Source organism: Maniola jurtina, chromosome 5 (assembly GCF_905333055.1).
Source record: "Maniola jurtina chromosome 5, ilManJurt1.1, whole genome shotgun sequence".
Taxonomy (NCBI): Eukaryota; Metazoa; Arthropoda; class Insecta; order Lepidoptera; family Nymphalidae; genus Maniola; species Maniola jurtina.
The window spans coordinates 2,759,592-2,775,408 of NC_060033.1; the positions used below are offsets into that span (position 1 = coordinate 2,759,592).

General features: G+C 36.0%; 2 protein-coding genes across 6 annotated transcripts in view; one reads left to right on the plus strand and one right to left on the minus strand.

The window, feature by feature from the left end:
* LOC123865638 (anoctamin-8-like) overlaps positions 1 to 6,476 on the plus strand; it is a 31,408-nt gene extending 24,932 nt beyond the window's left edge. For 2 of the 3 annotated variants that reach the window (XM_045906800.1, XM_045906801.1), the window contains exons 23-25: positions 475 to 617; positions 1,010 to 3,293; positions 3,568 to 6,476. In XM_045906800.1, coding sequence (XP_045762756.1) covers positions 475 to 617; positions 1,010 to 1,105 — 239 coding nt within the window. In that variant the 3' untranslated portion in view covers positions 1,106 to 3,293; positions 3,568 to 6,476. The remainder of the gene's footprint in view (positions 1 to 474; positions 618 to 1,009; positions 3,294 to 3,567) is intronic. The other variant, XM_045906798.1, reaches the window with a different exon arrangement.
* A 3,703-nt stretch (positions 6,477 to 10,179) lies between these two features.
* On the minus strand, positions 10,180 to 15,298 carry LOC123865107. 3 transcript variants are annotated; one of them, XM_045905952.1, is made up of 2 exons: positions 15,246 to 15,298; positions 10,180 to 14,317 (listed from the first exon to the last, which is right to left on the minus strand). In XM_045905952.1, exon 2 carries the CDS (start codon positions 14,298 to 14,300, stop codon positions 10,776 to 10,778), a length of 3,525 nt encoding a protein of 1,174 aa, XP_045761908.1. In that variant the 5' UTR covers positions 14,301 to 14,317; positions 15,246 to 15,298; the 3' UTR covers positions 10,180 to 10,775. The 3 variants fall into 3 exon arrangements, with proteins under 3 accessions (XP_045761908.1, XP_045761907.1, XP_045761909.1); XM_045905951.1 differs by having other exon boundaries at positions 15,054 to 15,280; XM_045905953.1 differs by lacking the exon at positions 15,246 to 15,298 and adding an exon at positions 14,943 to 15,033.
* Between the last annotated feature and the right edge of the window lie 519 nt (positions 15,299 to 15,817).

Genomic DNA, 15,817 nt, shown 5'->3' on the forward strand with positions numbered 1-15,817 from the left:
AGTTGTAGAGAGAGAGGGCCAGCGCGTGCCAGACCTTTATGTTGTAAAAGCTGTAAGTTTATCTGCGTATTGTCCCCAACACAGGGAGAAACGATCAGCGACTATGAAGTTTGGATCATGGTGGCTTTGGGAGATAACGGGTAATAAAGGTGTAAAAATCTTACGTCAAAGTATAAAGTATTTTTTTTTTTAAATAGTATTAAAAATGATGTCATGCATGCCAGACACTTAGTATCATGGCAACCCCCTGCCAGACACCCTTGGGGATTTCCACGCGCCACGGTATTGCGCCGTTTGAATCCTGTGGCTCTCTGCGACTTGTTTGACGTTGTCTGTCCATGGAATGGGGGGGGGGGGGACTGCCAAAGCTGCGTTTTCCGGTGTGAAGTCACCTTTCTAACACTTTAGACCCCGAGAGTTTTTGAAAGAGTATTAACTTCCTTATGGCTATAACAGATGATTTTCGTGGCCCAGGTCGTTCGCGCGCTCGGGCGGCCTTAGTAAAACGCGTTCGCTCAGTTGCGGTGTTCTCGCTGGGCCTGCGCAAGGCGCGCGAAGCGGCGCTGGCAGCGGACAAGCACTCGCCGCACACGCCCGACCGGCCGCACACCACACCCGTATGTAAAACTTAGTCATAACTAGATGATGCCCGCGACTTCGTCCGCGTGGATTTAGGTTTTTTTTAATCCAGCGGAAACTTTAATTTCCGGGGATAAAAATTTGTGCCTTTCATATAAATCGGTTAAACGGATGACCTTTTAGGGATCCCATAGGAACTCTTTGATTTTCTGGGATGAAAAGTAGCCCATGTCCGTCTCTAGAATGTAAGCTAACTCTGTACCTACAAATTTCATCAAAATCGGTTAAACTTTTGGGCCGGAAAAAGCTAGCAGACAGACAGACACACTTTCGCATTTATAATATTAAGCATGGATTAAATGATTCGCTTTTGCAAGACAACTAAAAAATGATCTGTGTATAATTCACCTCATATTTAATTATTTCACAGAGTCTCCCAGCGCCGATGCTGGGCGGCGAGCTGTCGCTAATACCAATCGAGCAGCTCATACAAGTGGAGGACGTCAAGCCGCGCTCCGTCACATAGGCTATCTTATGTTTACCGTAGCGTACAACTTATAGGTATATGAAAAACCATACACCTTTATATCATTACCATACGTGCAGTTGGAATGTATATCTGGTATTTTGTAAGGCCAATACAGACCGAGTAGTGAAGGCAAGCGAAGGCGGAAAGTGGGCTTGACACAGCGAACGATAACAACTCCTCTTTAACATACCCCTTTGGAATTCCCTGCCGATTCGCTCGCATTTGCTGAGTCTACAGCTACATTGAACATCGAGCAAGCGTTCGTTGTCCATCGGCCACGCCTACAATTTTCATTATATTTCATTCAATAGTCATTTTTTGCCTTCGCGGCTCGGTATATACGTGTCATAACAAGAATTTTGCCCAGTTACATTTAAAGTGTAACCTAAGTTCACAATACAGAAAAAAAACCAGTATGCAATTTTTTCGACCATTCAGTATTGTTAGCGGAACACGTTTTCATTGATCGTACTGTTTTGTGTTTTGTAAGTTATTTTTCGTCGTGTGCGTCAACCACATGATAACTTTTAAGGTTGTTTTACGCCAGAGCAATACATGCGACAGTGTAGCATGCTACAAATGGAAACATCAATTTTGGGGCCGTAAACATCGTGCTTTAGAATTGGAACGTTACGGTAGGAGAAATTGTCGATGATTCTTGTCAGGTTTGAAATTATTGTACCATGCGGCCCTGTGGCATGCAGCAATGTCGCACAACAGTTCGACCATAAATATGTTTCGATGTAAACATTATCTTTCATAAACGTTTACTTTGGTAGTTTTAAGTGAAACAACAAGAAAAATATGTGATGATTACAATATTCCTTTTATAATAAAGGTACTGTACAATTTGCGCACTGGTTAAAAATCTGTGTTATTTATACAATGCATGTTACCCTATATTCTAATAGGTACAAATTGAAAGCCCCTGTTAATTTCATTCACAATTACTTTAACTTTGAGTATATTTTATGAGGAGCTGTCAAATTGTAATTTTTAGCATTTGAAAATGTAATAGTGTACAACTTTTGTAACAATCAAAAAGCTAGAAGAGCTGGTGACTGAAAGAATTGCGTCACTGAAGTTTTTTCTATACACAGTCAATTATAGTATAAATAACTCATAAGCATCATCGAAAGGTAATAAAAAAAGTCGAAATTAAGGAGACTCAAATTTTTGCTAGCCAAAATTCAAACCTCATACAGAGGACCTCATACTTTACCAATAAAAAAAATTTACATAGATTTTTTCACACCTTTATCTGAAGTTTGGGCTAAGTCAAATAATACATTTAGTTCGACTATTTTCTTTTTTGAAACTGATGCCTTTTGAATTTAAAGTTATTGCAGACGTTTTAGTAGAAATTTTATTTTAAATTGACGAGAAAGATTTAGGTAGCTATTGACTATTTTACCACACATCACTTATCATAGTATTTCTAACAAAGCCAAGAAAGAACACAGCCACGGAACTCATGTTCTCATACAAATGAAGCGATACAATACAAGCAAGCGATCTTCAACTTTTTTGGTGTCACGAGGAGCGCTATCTTGAAACATTACCTTTGATTTCATAATATAATAGTGTTGTCGTATGTTGGATAAATCGTAGTTCTTGATGGTATCAGTTTTTATCCTTTTATTCATATTCATCATTTTATTCATAGCTATAATAATCATACTCACGACGCAATCGTAGGAGTCACCTGCTCTTAAGGCTGTTTTACGCCCGAGCAACAATTTGCGACAGTGAAGCATGCTACAAATATACATGTAGCATGCGGCAGCAATGATATGAATGAAATGCAAGAAATAAGTAGATACGTTATGTAAGCGTCTAAAATGAAAACTTAAAACTACTATAGCCATTTTTAACTATCTCGTGCGTATATTGCTCATCAGTGAGATCGAATTTTGTACACCATGTAATATGAACGTAGCATCTATGATTAATTTTCAGAGTGTGGCAGTCTATTTTATGCCGAGACAACCTCGCGCTGGAAAATTGGAATATTATGGTATGACAGTGTGGAACATAAATTATTGTGAATACAGCCCTGTGGCATGCCTCAATGTCGCACTGTGCTGCTTTGGCGTAAAACGGCGTTTAGGTTAAACGCACAAGGTTTATGCGTACACGGAAAGAAAGGGCATTCATACTCGTCTATAAAATTGTTATAAAATAAGTTTTTTTTTTCTTTAAATCTGGCTTTACTCTGATTAGCCAATGTCAAGTTTGTGATATTTTCAAGTTATTGAACTTATACAAGTATGGACTCCGTCTGCGCCGGCGCCCGCCGACATACGCGCGGCGCCCCTTTAGAGCGCTTCCCAGTGAGTTCCACCACCAAAAAACACCAACTAACACAAAAGCCAGCCACTCTTAACAAAAAAAAACACTCCAAACAAGCACAGCACGCGCGCCAGCAAACGCCATCACAGACGAAGTCCTAAAATAAGCTTTAATTTAAATGACAATTTATTTTTATACGGCGCACACTGAACTTTGTGTGGTCAATTGTAATTTGTTTACATAAATTTTAAATACATGTCAAAAATTTCGAAGCGGGCGGGACTCGAACTTGCAGTTCTCTGGCTATCGCAGCAGGACTTGACTGTAGATCCAGTCCTATTGAATATAGGACTGGATTATTAGTTTGGGGAAGGCACTGGCCTCTAAGGCACAGGCTTTCCTAATTTAGGGGTCAATATTATAACAATTAAATAACTAACTATTCATCGTTTAATCGATTTCACTTTTTATTGACGCTTTTTGTAATGTGATAGTTTAGTTTTTGGTTCCGTCTCGTTGGTTCTAATCTAGTGTGTATATAACAGGTATTGCAATAAAATATACAGCTGATAGCAATAAGTTTCATCTCAAAAAAATATTTTTAAGTTATCTTTAGTTAATGTATGCGTCATGTAAGTTGGAGAAATTATTAGACGAGATATTTCACATCAGGCCAATAGTACTTATAGCTCTGTGTTTTTTTTTGCTTTGTTTCTGAAGAACAATCGGCATAACTGACTACTTTAAAATATTCAAACTTTAAATCTATTTCACTCTGACGTTATAGTATTTCGATGTTCGAAAACTGTTTAAGTTGTCGATATGTGAAAACTCGTACTAAGGGTACTAATTAAACGTGGTAACTAATGGTCGCCTTACAAAATTAATAATAGGTACTTCAAAATGGAGTCGTGCGCAGTTTCAACTTACATGACTCGGCCTATTTATTTAGTTATACGTTAGCTAGGAAGTTGTTTAGATGTTTGTTACTCATTCAGTTCATACTCATCGAAAGTTATCAACAGTAGGTACATAACGAAATATAACTTTAGCATTATGTTGTTAATTGTTCTTGTAGACATAGTCTTAACTGGGATTCATTTATAAGTTATTTTCTATTTGGTTACATACGACAAATCTATCGTCGTTTAATTAATAACCGTAATTTTTTTTTTTACTATCGACAAAAGATGAGCGAATTTTCAAACATTAATGTTTTTAAATACCATGTTATGTATAGCCAAAGTTTTTAAGTTAGGTCCTATGTAGCATTCTTTTTCAAAAAACTAAATTTTGAAAATTTTCACGTTTTTTGATGATAAATCACAAAATATATTTTGCGAGACGGTAGAAATATTTTGGCCTCAAATTGAAAGTGAAGTTGTCCGCATTAATGAAAATGCGTGCTTCGTTACCTTAATTTTAACATAATTCTGGGATCGAAGCCGAAAACTATTTCTGAAATTATAGTAGGTTAATTAAAATATACAAGGTCATTCGGAAAGAGAATCAAGGTTTTCTTCTTCCTAGATATAGGAATTCTTCTTTTTGCTATAGGGCCAAACCTTAAGTCGCGAAAAAATATCTATGGTTCCATATAACAATGTCAATATCATTCCACAAAGTGATTTGACCATTCCTTGGGCACCATTTGAGAGTAACTCAGATGATTTTCAGACGGCAGTATCTATCAAACGCCAAACAAAACTCATTTTTATTTCTGTCGTTTGCGTTGTGTTTTGCAATAAATATTTTTATATCAAGTCAAAAAAGTTTTACTTCAACCACGCGTAACGGTTGCACACTATTTTTGACAGTTTAAGGTTTGATCTAATATTAAAATTGTTTATAATGATGAGCAGAATAACCCCCTGTTAAAACCTCCTTTCCGTCTGAACTTGTAGAAGCGCTGGTGGGATTTTGAACATTTTTTAAGGATAAAAAAAACATTTTGTAAGAAATTTTTCGATGTTGTTGACGTTTCTGTAATCACATACAAATGTTGGTATGTTTCTGGAAGCTTCCGAGTTCTATAAGCAATCGTCAGACAATAAGTTGATATTGTCTTCTTCTTTGTCTTTCTTTTTATTTGTCGCTTTTTTTCCTCCAACCAGATATGTCGCTCGTAGGTACAACAAGCGTAAAATACCCGACTGGTAACAGTCATTTACCAGTCGGGTAATTTTGCTGACATTTATCTTTCGATGCTCGAAATCTACCAACGTCATCGAGATGTGCAAACTTATACCAAGGCCAAGGGTGCAAGTAAAAGTTGCACTATCGAATTTGAATTTCAAAATGGACGCATGCGGCTTGGCAAGCCATATTGTGCGATAGCAATTAGTCTATGAAATTATAAATCTCAGAATTTTTTCATTTTCTGGTTGGATTGATTGTCTATTAACTGTGAATTACCGCTAGAATCACTTTTCGTACTTACATATTCTTGTCGTTAGGCTAGTTTCATTGTAGTTGTTAAAGTTTTTACAAAGAAGTGTGGAGACATACTTATAATACGCGATCCATTCTACGGTCGATAGTCGGCAGCCTGGTTCCCAACATTTAGGATGTTTTTGGTTGATCCTGGCGCTGATTCTGATGTCTCTAAATTAAATCTAGAGCATCTGCATCTTTGTCTTTTTAAAATTGCTAAAAAGGGATGGAAAATGAATTTTAAGCTATAACAACTTAAAATTTTAGTGCACCTCAAACCTAGCGTCAAAGGTCACAAGGTTCGAATTAATTTTGATGTCTGTCCTTTTCTTATTACATTGGTTATAAAAAAGGTGTGAATACTCTAAAAAGTTAAAATACCTCTGTCCTCATGCGTAGGTAGTTAGTTGTTACAATAAATGTTCGGAAAAAAGTAGAGACGGAAATAGACAGAATTATATTTTACTAGGTAGATGAATTTGGTTCATATTCAAGTGCATTTTCGTGAATGTAAATATGGAACAGGCCTAGCTATAAACAAAAATAACTGACTAAACAAGTTGCGTTTCATCAATTTGAATCGATTGTTGTAAGTATGTTTCCACTTTAACGATTAAATGCATCGCATTTACTTGTCTGTTATTAATATGTGACGTTAGTATTAAATGTTAATCTTTATTTATCGTTATAAAATATTTTTTACTTCGCTTTGGGCTCATAATTTTTCGAACATGACCTTTGGGCTTAAAATTTTCATGATTTTCGAAAATTGCTGATTCGATTATTTAAAGAGCCTTGTACACATTGGCAAATGGTGCTTGGTAATGCACTTGGCGAATGAGTCTTTTGTCGTACCTAATATATTTGCCACGTACGGCCAGCATTTGCCGGCTTTCTAACTTTTGTGGGTTTTCATACAAAACATATTATAAATTATTATTTTATCTATTGAAGCATATAACCTTTTAATATATTTTGTTGGTTAGGTACGATTACATGACAGCCGGTTGAAGTTATGTTCCCGTTACCGTTAATCTTTGAGCATCAATATAAAGCAAAATAGGTTGGCACGAGTCAGAATTCACACTTCCATGAGTAAGGTTAAAAGTATAACTTTGAACCTTTAATAAGCTACGACTTGTCTTATTTTGCTTTTATTGACGGTCAAATTTTAACGGTAACCGCCAACCATGCAACTGGACCTTATATTTTGTTTAATTTTTATAGGAGGCAGACATTGAATCCTTTTACTAAATTACAACTAAGGTAGAGTTCAAAATAGCGTGCAAGAGAATATTCACAAGCAATAATTATCTCTCGCATGCTATTTTGAACTCTATTTTATATGTTATATAGTTATTTATCAATTGATCAAAAAACCGCTCGAGCATTTTGCTGCTCAATGTGCGTACTATAAAATGATTATTCTGATAGCAGCAACGTATCGATGGTTATTAGACGATCAATCTGGCATCAATTCTTTAAACAGATGGTTTGGCGAAATTCATGCCGAAAATTAATTCATTTGATTTTAAGCCAGACTGATCGTCTGTAACTTGCGAGATATAACTAGTTATATACCCTGCCAGTTAATATAAGCGCAACCCTATACATTATATACATAGCATTAATATCATAGAGAGAACTAGGGTAGTATTAGCTTATAAGTATTAAATGGATAAGCTTAAAACCTCTTAAAAGTATTATTTTTGCTAAAGTTGCTAATTAATCTCAATGTTTCCCTCCGGAAAAGGAAGGACACCAGCTATCCCAACTATTTTCATTTTATTATATTTTACACCATATTCTTAGGCTGAAATCTACATTTAGAGCGCTTTTTGAATTTTCTCAGACTTAAAACACTGTAAAAACGAGACAGTGTTATACCGCTGGCATAAGTCTGTCTCGTTTTAACTGGAACTTAAGTGTAAGCGAAGTCCAAGTGCTATGGATTTCAAACTAAGATCATGACATTAAAAAGTAGGTACCTCTAGGTACTGGCATGGATCTAGACGAGGGTATCTTAGTGCTAAAACTCAATAAGTCCCACTCAACCCAATAACTGGGTTTATTATGTTATAATGACTGGGTTTTAGCACTATACGCTCGTAGAGGCGTGAGTGAAAATAGTAGATACTTGCGCATGCGTACAATCGCTGTAAAAAAGACTGGTGTGTGCGTGGTAGACTGCACGAAGATGCGCGGTAACCAATCCGGTAGGCAGAATATGACGTAATATGACAGCCGACCAATCACGGACACCGTCCATCGCGCACTGCTATTAGGCTCCAAAGACCAAATGAGTTCTGCGCGTGCGTTCAGTCATGCCAGATTCGTGCCAGGGCCTACACCTTATACCAGAGAAAAATAATCATTCACCTCTGCTTATACTTACATAACAGCTTTGAATAGGGTTCCAGAAATCGGATTCAGCGGGCGCCTCCTATCCTATTATTTTATTTACCTATTCAAATAACTCAGTGTCTCGCCGAGTCAATTTTTTTAAAATATTTTATACCATAAATCAGTTTGTGCGGAAATAAACTTTAAACACGCTATGATCACGATGACGCGTCACGCTTGTCACAGAATAAGGAGCTCTTTTTCTATGAGAGCAAAGTCGATTATTGTTTGGCAGACAAAAATGTTCTGTGTGCCTAGTGGGAGATTTTTAACCTATTCGATCGCGTAAAAGCCATCTTCTTGTCACTAGATGGCGCTGTTTCAATTCCATACAAAACGCAATTAACTTTTACGCGATCAGTACCTCGTCAGATGTGCGCCGGCCCTAATCAACACTTATCGTTTCATTCACATCGTGTTTAAAGTTATGTCCCCTCCCTTACTGGATCGTAAAGTGACGGTGATGAAAATGCTTTATTCTTTATAGCATTGCGATGTAGCAGATTGAATATTTGTTATTACTTGTGTAATTATTTTTTATACGGAATATTGATAAATGTTGCATTTTAAGTAGAATATAAATTTTACGTTTGCAAAACGGTACTCAAATGTTGTTTTATTTATCCACCAACCACTGACACTACCCCCGTATTATAAATGCGAGTGTTTGTTGGTTTATTGCAGAGTTTATTGGAATGTCTTCTTCAATCACGTCCAGAGTAGGAAGGTATTTACCTACTTTGTAATAAGTAACTAGGTTGAAATAATATATAGAGCGCACTTTGACATTGCGTAAACTTAAGTTTCAGTTAAAATGAGACAGATTTATGCCAGCGGTATAACGCTGTCTCGTTTTAATTGTCTTAAGTCTGAGCAAAATCAAAGTGCGCTCTATAGATCTCAGTAACTGATTTTGGTGGAAACTGGACACGAAGATAAGTTCAATAAAAGACAGCTCATCTGTAAGACGATTGTCGATCTATTCGGCTGCGCATTGATTCATTAGGCAATCTTTCGTTTAGTCTGTATGTATATAGATCTACATAAGTACACTAAACTACATGTAATGTCACCCAACGGTCTTTTACATCTTAAAACAAATGACCTTGAACTTGCGCAGTGATAAAATAAACCATAGATGGTATAAAAGGAAGGCGCGCAACATAACTAGTAGGTAAATAAACAACTGTAACCATGTATAAAAATAATATATTTTACATAATATAAAAACTTAGGTAGTACCTCGTATATAATTTGTGTGTATGTATAAGTATACTTAGTAGTTTTTTAGATTTAATAGCTAGCAGTTGTCGCCAGGTAAAAAGAACCCTAAACATAAATGAAATTATAAATAGGTAAAGTGGAAGTATAGTATAAGTATAGGAGACTTTGGAAGCAGTTTCGATGACTGTAACGTATCGCTACTAGATGGCGTTAACCAAGCGTTAACAGTCGCTTAGATTTGAGTAGACAATATTATTTGTCCTCACCTATGGTGCTGAAACGTGGACACTGACAAATGGCCTTGTTCACAAATTCAAAGTTGCCCAGCGTGCTATGGAGAGGGCTATGTTAGGAGTTTCACTGAGGGATAAGATCCAAAATGAGGAGATCCGCAGGAGAACCAAGGTCACTGACATAGCCCAAACTATTAGCAAGCTGAAGTGGCAGTAGGCAGGCCATGCCTGTCGTAGAGGCGATGGCCGTTGGAGCCGGAAAGTCCTTCAGTGGAGACCGCGTTTAAGCAAACGTAGTGTGGGACGCCCTCCAGCACGATGGACCGACGATATAAAGCGGCTGGCGGGAAGTGGCTGGATGAGGAAGGCTGAGGACCGGGTGTGGTGGCGCTCTATAGGGAAGGCCTATGTCCAACAGTGGACGTCCACAGGCTGATGATGCTGATGATGATGATGATGATGATGATGATGATGATGAATATTATTTGTATCTGTCGGCACTGTAGGATAGAGTTGTAGCATATCGGTGAAAGGCGCTCCAGGTGCGGCGTTACCCAGAGAGACAAGAGAGGTTTTAATTCTGTCAGTTCCTTCAAAAACTTTAACCTTTTATTTTAAAGAATATTAGCCAAGTTTATCATGCTGACTAATACTCCCCTTTCCTCTCCAACTAAGCGTAAAGCTTGTGCTAGAAGTAGGTACTACAATAGTGCAACGGGTGAGGTTTGAACCGGCGACCTTCGGATTTCGGTCTGCTCCTTTAACCGTTGAGCTATCGAGGCTCTGCGCAGTGGGTGATTTATTTATTTGGTGGGACGAGGAGAGGCCCGGCGAGGAGACCGCGTTATTAATTCGTCAGACAACCTTTCACGTCTCGCACTGCGCTGGTAGGAAAATACAGTACCCGCAGACACATTCCCTCCACTGTACCTAACACAGATCTTTTTACCTGACGCCTACTGTACGTATATAGTTTCTTACATAACGATTATAATATGTGACCCTTGTACAAAAAAAGTTCCCTAAATCTTAATTTAAGTACAATAAAAATGCTGCCGCTTACATAACTTTACATACATATTTTAAATTTCTTTGAAATTATTATTATGTACAAGATATTCTTGTAAATATGCCTGTAATTCTACATTATCCCCACTTTGAATTTTGTCAATGACACCTGACCAAATGTCTCGACACTCTTCAGGACGTTGTGGGGGCAGGATACAGAGAGCAAGGAGATGTGCTTCTGGAAGTTGGGCCTCGATTAAATGAGAGCTAACCAGAGTCTTTAAGATTTCAACTTTTTGCAAATTCGTACCGTATGACATTGTCTCAATAGCTTTACACAACAACGAGCCAATTTTATTAGAAAAGCTTGGATACCACAGCTTCTTAACCTTGAGATCGTTCAAGAATACTAGAACTTCAGCAGCCAAACCACTGGCTACATTTTCCGGTATTAAATGGGAATAATTGCCTTGGTTCAACCCTATTATTTTTTTCGAAATAATAATTAAATTCAATTTTACATAAAGCTTATAGAATTGTGTCATAGGCAGAAATTCACTTAGTATCATTACAATATACTCCAAAACTGGTATAGATTCAGCCTTATTATCCTTACAATACGAGTAAAGTAATATTGTATCAATGAACTCGAACAAAAGTTTTCTTGACGTGTAGTAACCATTGTCTGTTACATTCCACATTTCAGTACATCTCTGTAAAATGAAGTGTAACAGTTCTAAACTTTGATCATTATCAATGTAAATTATATACTTGGCAGCAAGTTTCCACTTGGCTTCAATAAGACTTTTCATATCCTTGTTTTGAGAAAACTGACCAATATTTTGATCAGTCAATATCGAGCGGACAAACTTATCAAGTATTTGACTACGACAGAATTCCTTATCAATTATAGCAATCTCCGATTCCATTTTGTTGATGATCGCAAGTTTTCTTTGGATATTTTTTGATCTTTGTTCTGGTAAGTTTGAAACAGTATACCAAGCTGTTTTTAAAAAGTCTGCTTTAAATTGTGATAATTTGAAATGTGTTAAAAGATTAAACACGTCGTCAGTATCGTTTTCGTGCAAATCTGATGTTAACATTTTCAGAACTTCGTAGAGTTTTTGTTGGGAATTCTCATCTACGTTTTCAATTTTTTCGCAAAGGGCTTTAAAAATAGTCATTCGTAAAGATACATTTTTTGTAGATTTCCAAACGTTGTCGATCAAATTGATCAGATCTTCTATACTAAAACAATGAAATGCTAAACGTAAGCCATGCTTTTGTACAGATACAGGGGTGTTCAAAATGGCAGAGACAAACTTTATGCATAGGGGCCTTGGAAGGTTGCTCAGGTAGGATCCGAACATCGGTAAACAGTAATGTACGTAATCCCCTTTAATATAGGGTAAAATGCATTCCAGTGGAATGGGAGGTCGAGAGTGAAGAGCTAAACGACAGATTCTTTCTTGGATAGCCAACAATTTTCTATCAATTGAGTCATGAGATATCTTTACTTCTTCTGGTACATATTTAGATACGAACATAATTTTGTAATCGTCACTTCCTATGAGGAATACAGAAACAATTAATGCTGTAAATAAATCATACTCATATTCATCAAGCAATAATGATTCACAACGAGAAAGCCAATCTTTGGCAACGTCATTTGAAAAATATACTTTAATTTTTTTTAATAAGTTATTAATTCTTATTCTTGGAAAGCAGCCTGATATATCGGCGAATTTTTGGAGAAGTGCTTGAGAATCAACTTTCAGCAGTCGTAGTAGTGTTCCTTCTGTAATTTCTTCATTATTATTTACAAACTTATAACCTTTATAGTAATCGTCTAATTTCATATATTTCAAGATAATATCTGGGCAATCATCTTTAGTCTTTTCAAATGCCTCCATTATAACTAAAGCAAAATCAAAAATTTCTCTAGCCTCATTCTTTACTGCATCATATGTTTGAGTATCAAAAAGTTTCAATTTATTTGTACACAAATCAATACATTTTTGATAGACAGCTTTCATTTGTTCATTAGTTAACTTCTCATGAAGGTTTTTCATATCATATTTTATACACTGAGCATTGCTTCTTGTTATAACATAGTCCTCCAAAATTTTTGGAATTGGTTTATTGTGTATAAAACAGTAAATTATAATAAAAGTTTTATAACTATTGGATCCATAAGCGGAATATCCCTTTGAAAAAAAACTTGTACTATGTAATATTTTATTGAAAACATCCCAAGAATTTTCATCAAATTTGTAAGCATTGTGCTTATCAATTATATTCTCAATAAATTCCATTTTGCTGCCTTCACTTTCATTAATATGTCTTTCATAGTAATATTTTAACAACTTTTCTAATTCCTCCTCATTTTTAACACTGTCTATTAGAACATCAACCATAGCTTCCCTTTTATAATTGCTATTGCAGACAGCAATACATGTTTTTATTTCTTTAAATGCCAGTTCAAAGTTTACAAACTGATACCAAAACCAAATATCACCATCATCTTTGCCAGGAAATACATTGTTTTGCTTCAGATTTTCTAAGGCCCACATCTCTCTCTCTTTGCTTGTTAAGAGCTTATAATAATTTAAGTTGTAAAAGTTTTTACTCATTTCAAATGGCTCATTTAGATACTTTGAAAGAAAAATCTCTCTTAAAAACCTATATACTTCATTTTGGGGTAATATTTTAAAGATCTTCTTGTAAGTATCATAAAAGTCCATAGACCAAAATTCTTCGGCAGTGGGAGGTAAAAGAGCAATTGCATATTTTTTGACATCTTCAACTGAAGAATGTTTTGCCACCACATCCAAGTTTAACTTATTAAGATACAGCTGTACATTATTTGAAACTCTTTCCTTATGCTTAGTTATTATAACTTTAGAATACCGATGCCCCAATTTTGGTGCATTTGTACTTATATCAATGTATTTCTCCATTAAGTTCAAGTATTTTTCACTGGAAATATTAATCAAATAACAAAGTGCATGTACCTTCTCATTCATTTGCCACTTTTCTTTTGTTAGATACACTTCAGCAAGATCAAAAGAATTACCAATTATATATTTCAGTTTTATTTTATCAATATGATTATTTTTATTGATATATTCCAGTTTATGTTGTTCAGAGGTCCAAACTAAAAATTTTGTAGCAATGTTATTTAGTTTTTTGTCTCTTATGCAGTAGTTGTAAAAATCTTCTGCTCTTTTTTCATCTCTGACATGTATGGATATAGTGGTAAGCAATTTTTTTGTCATTTTACTTGACATAAAGGGAAACACTTCATGATGCAGGTAATCAGGATTTATTATATAGGAATTCTCATTTTCATATAACCAAGTGCATTTTTTGAGAGCCCTTGAAATATACAAACTGTCTCCACATTTGAGTGTTTCTATTATGTAATCCATATTTTTATACACAGAAGCGACATCAATTTTATATAATCTGTCAGCATCTGAATCTTCTTTAAGACCCTTAACTAAGTCAAAGTCTACATTTTCAGATGTTGTTTTAATAACTTCTTTATTGAGCTCCTGATGTCTTTTTCCTAAATTATTCCCTTTCAGTTTCAGCATGTTGAACACTGTTGTATCTGGAAAATAAATATGTGGTTGTAAAAAAACAAAGTGATCCTATAAAGATTCTGTACCCCAAGGATGCCAACGGGACGCTATTAAGCCTCCAATATCTGTTCGTCTGTTAGCGAGCTGCATCTCGTGTATTGTTTTAGGTAGAGTTAAAATTTTCACAGAATATTTATTTATTTTGCCTCTGTAAAACAAATAATAAACAGGAGATCATTCAAGCTCCATACGTTTTTTGGCCTTTCCTGAAAGTGCTGGCCAACAAAAAAAAATTGGTACAAATCGTTAGAACTAGCCATTTAGGGCAACAGTTAACATGGCAGAAAAGTTGTAGAATTGCACTGAGCCCAGTTATATAAGTTTATAGATTAGATAATTTTGTGAGTTCTAAATGTACAAGGGAAACATAATAGTAATGATAGATATTGCCATTTATGTCAACTTTGTAGTTGATTAATTGTAGATAACTGATTAGGCGTATGATAATTCTAAAACAATTTATTCAATAGTTGAAATAACTTTACATTGCAGACATTAGTTTTTTTTTTTCACAAATACTTTTCCCAAATAACTGTTCAACCCTTTTTGCGCACTTGATTTCGGTAAAAATAATCGTATTTATACGAAACTCACCCAAAACGCGGATGGTAGGTGGAGGGAAGTGGGCAGCCGGTGCATCTTTATTTACGGAGGATCCCTTTCACATACAATGTTAGTTGAAATAGAACTTTACTAATTACTCACGTGCGCCGGCGATTTTGGTCGAGCGTACGACGTCTCCTTAACGTACAGTTGTACGTATCACGTATTTATATTCACTTTAGGGACTAGGGACTGAGTTTACTTCACCACTGCATCCTTCTATGACCGAGCTGCAGCCTGCAGGAAATAATAATAAATAATTCTTATTTCTTGAAGTTAGAACTTAGACCTTACCCCACAGACCACAAATTACCCGGCGCGCGTTTGCAGGGCGTGTGCCACAATCAAGTAGTGATTTTTTTTTATTTTTTCTCTCTCATCTGGCTTTTACAATGATTAGCCAATGTCAAGTTTGTAGTTATATAATTGTAACAAGTTAGCTAAACTCAAGGACTCCGTCTGTGCCGGCACTCGCCGACATACGCACGGCACCCCCTTAGAGCGCTTTCCAGTCAGTTTTAACCAAAGACTTAACTTTTTTTTTCTCTCTCGTCTGGCTCTAAAAAGATTAGCCAATGTAAAGTTTGTAGTTATTTGTAAGAAGTTTGATAAACTATACAAGTATTTACCTCGTCTGTGCCGGCGCTCATCGACATACGCACGGCACCCCCTTAGAGCGCTTTCCAGTCAGTTTTAACAACAAAAAAACACTCCAAAAAGGCAGAGCACGCTCGCCAGCTAACACCGACACAGACAAAGTCCGGGTCCATACTTGTATAGTTTAACTAACTTGTTACAATTAACTACAAACTTGACATTGGCTAATCTTTGTAAAGCCAGACGAGAGAAAAAAAAAATAAGAAGGA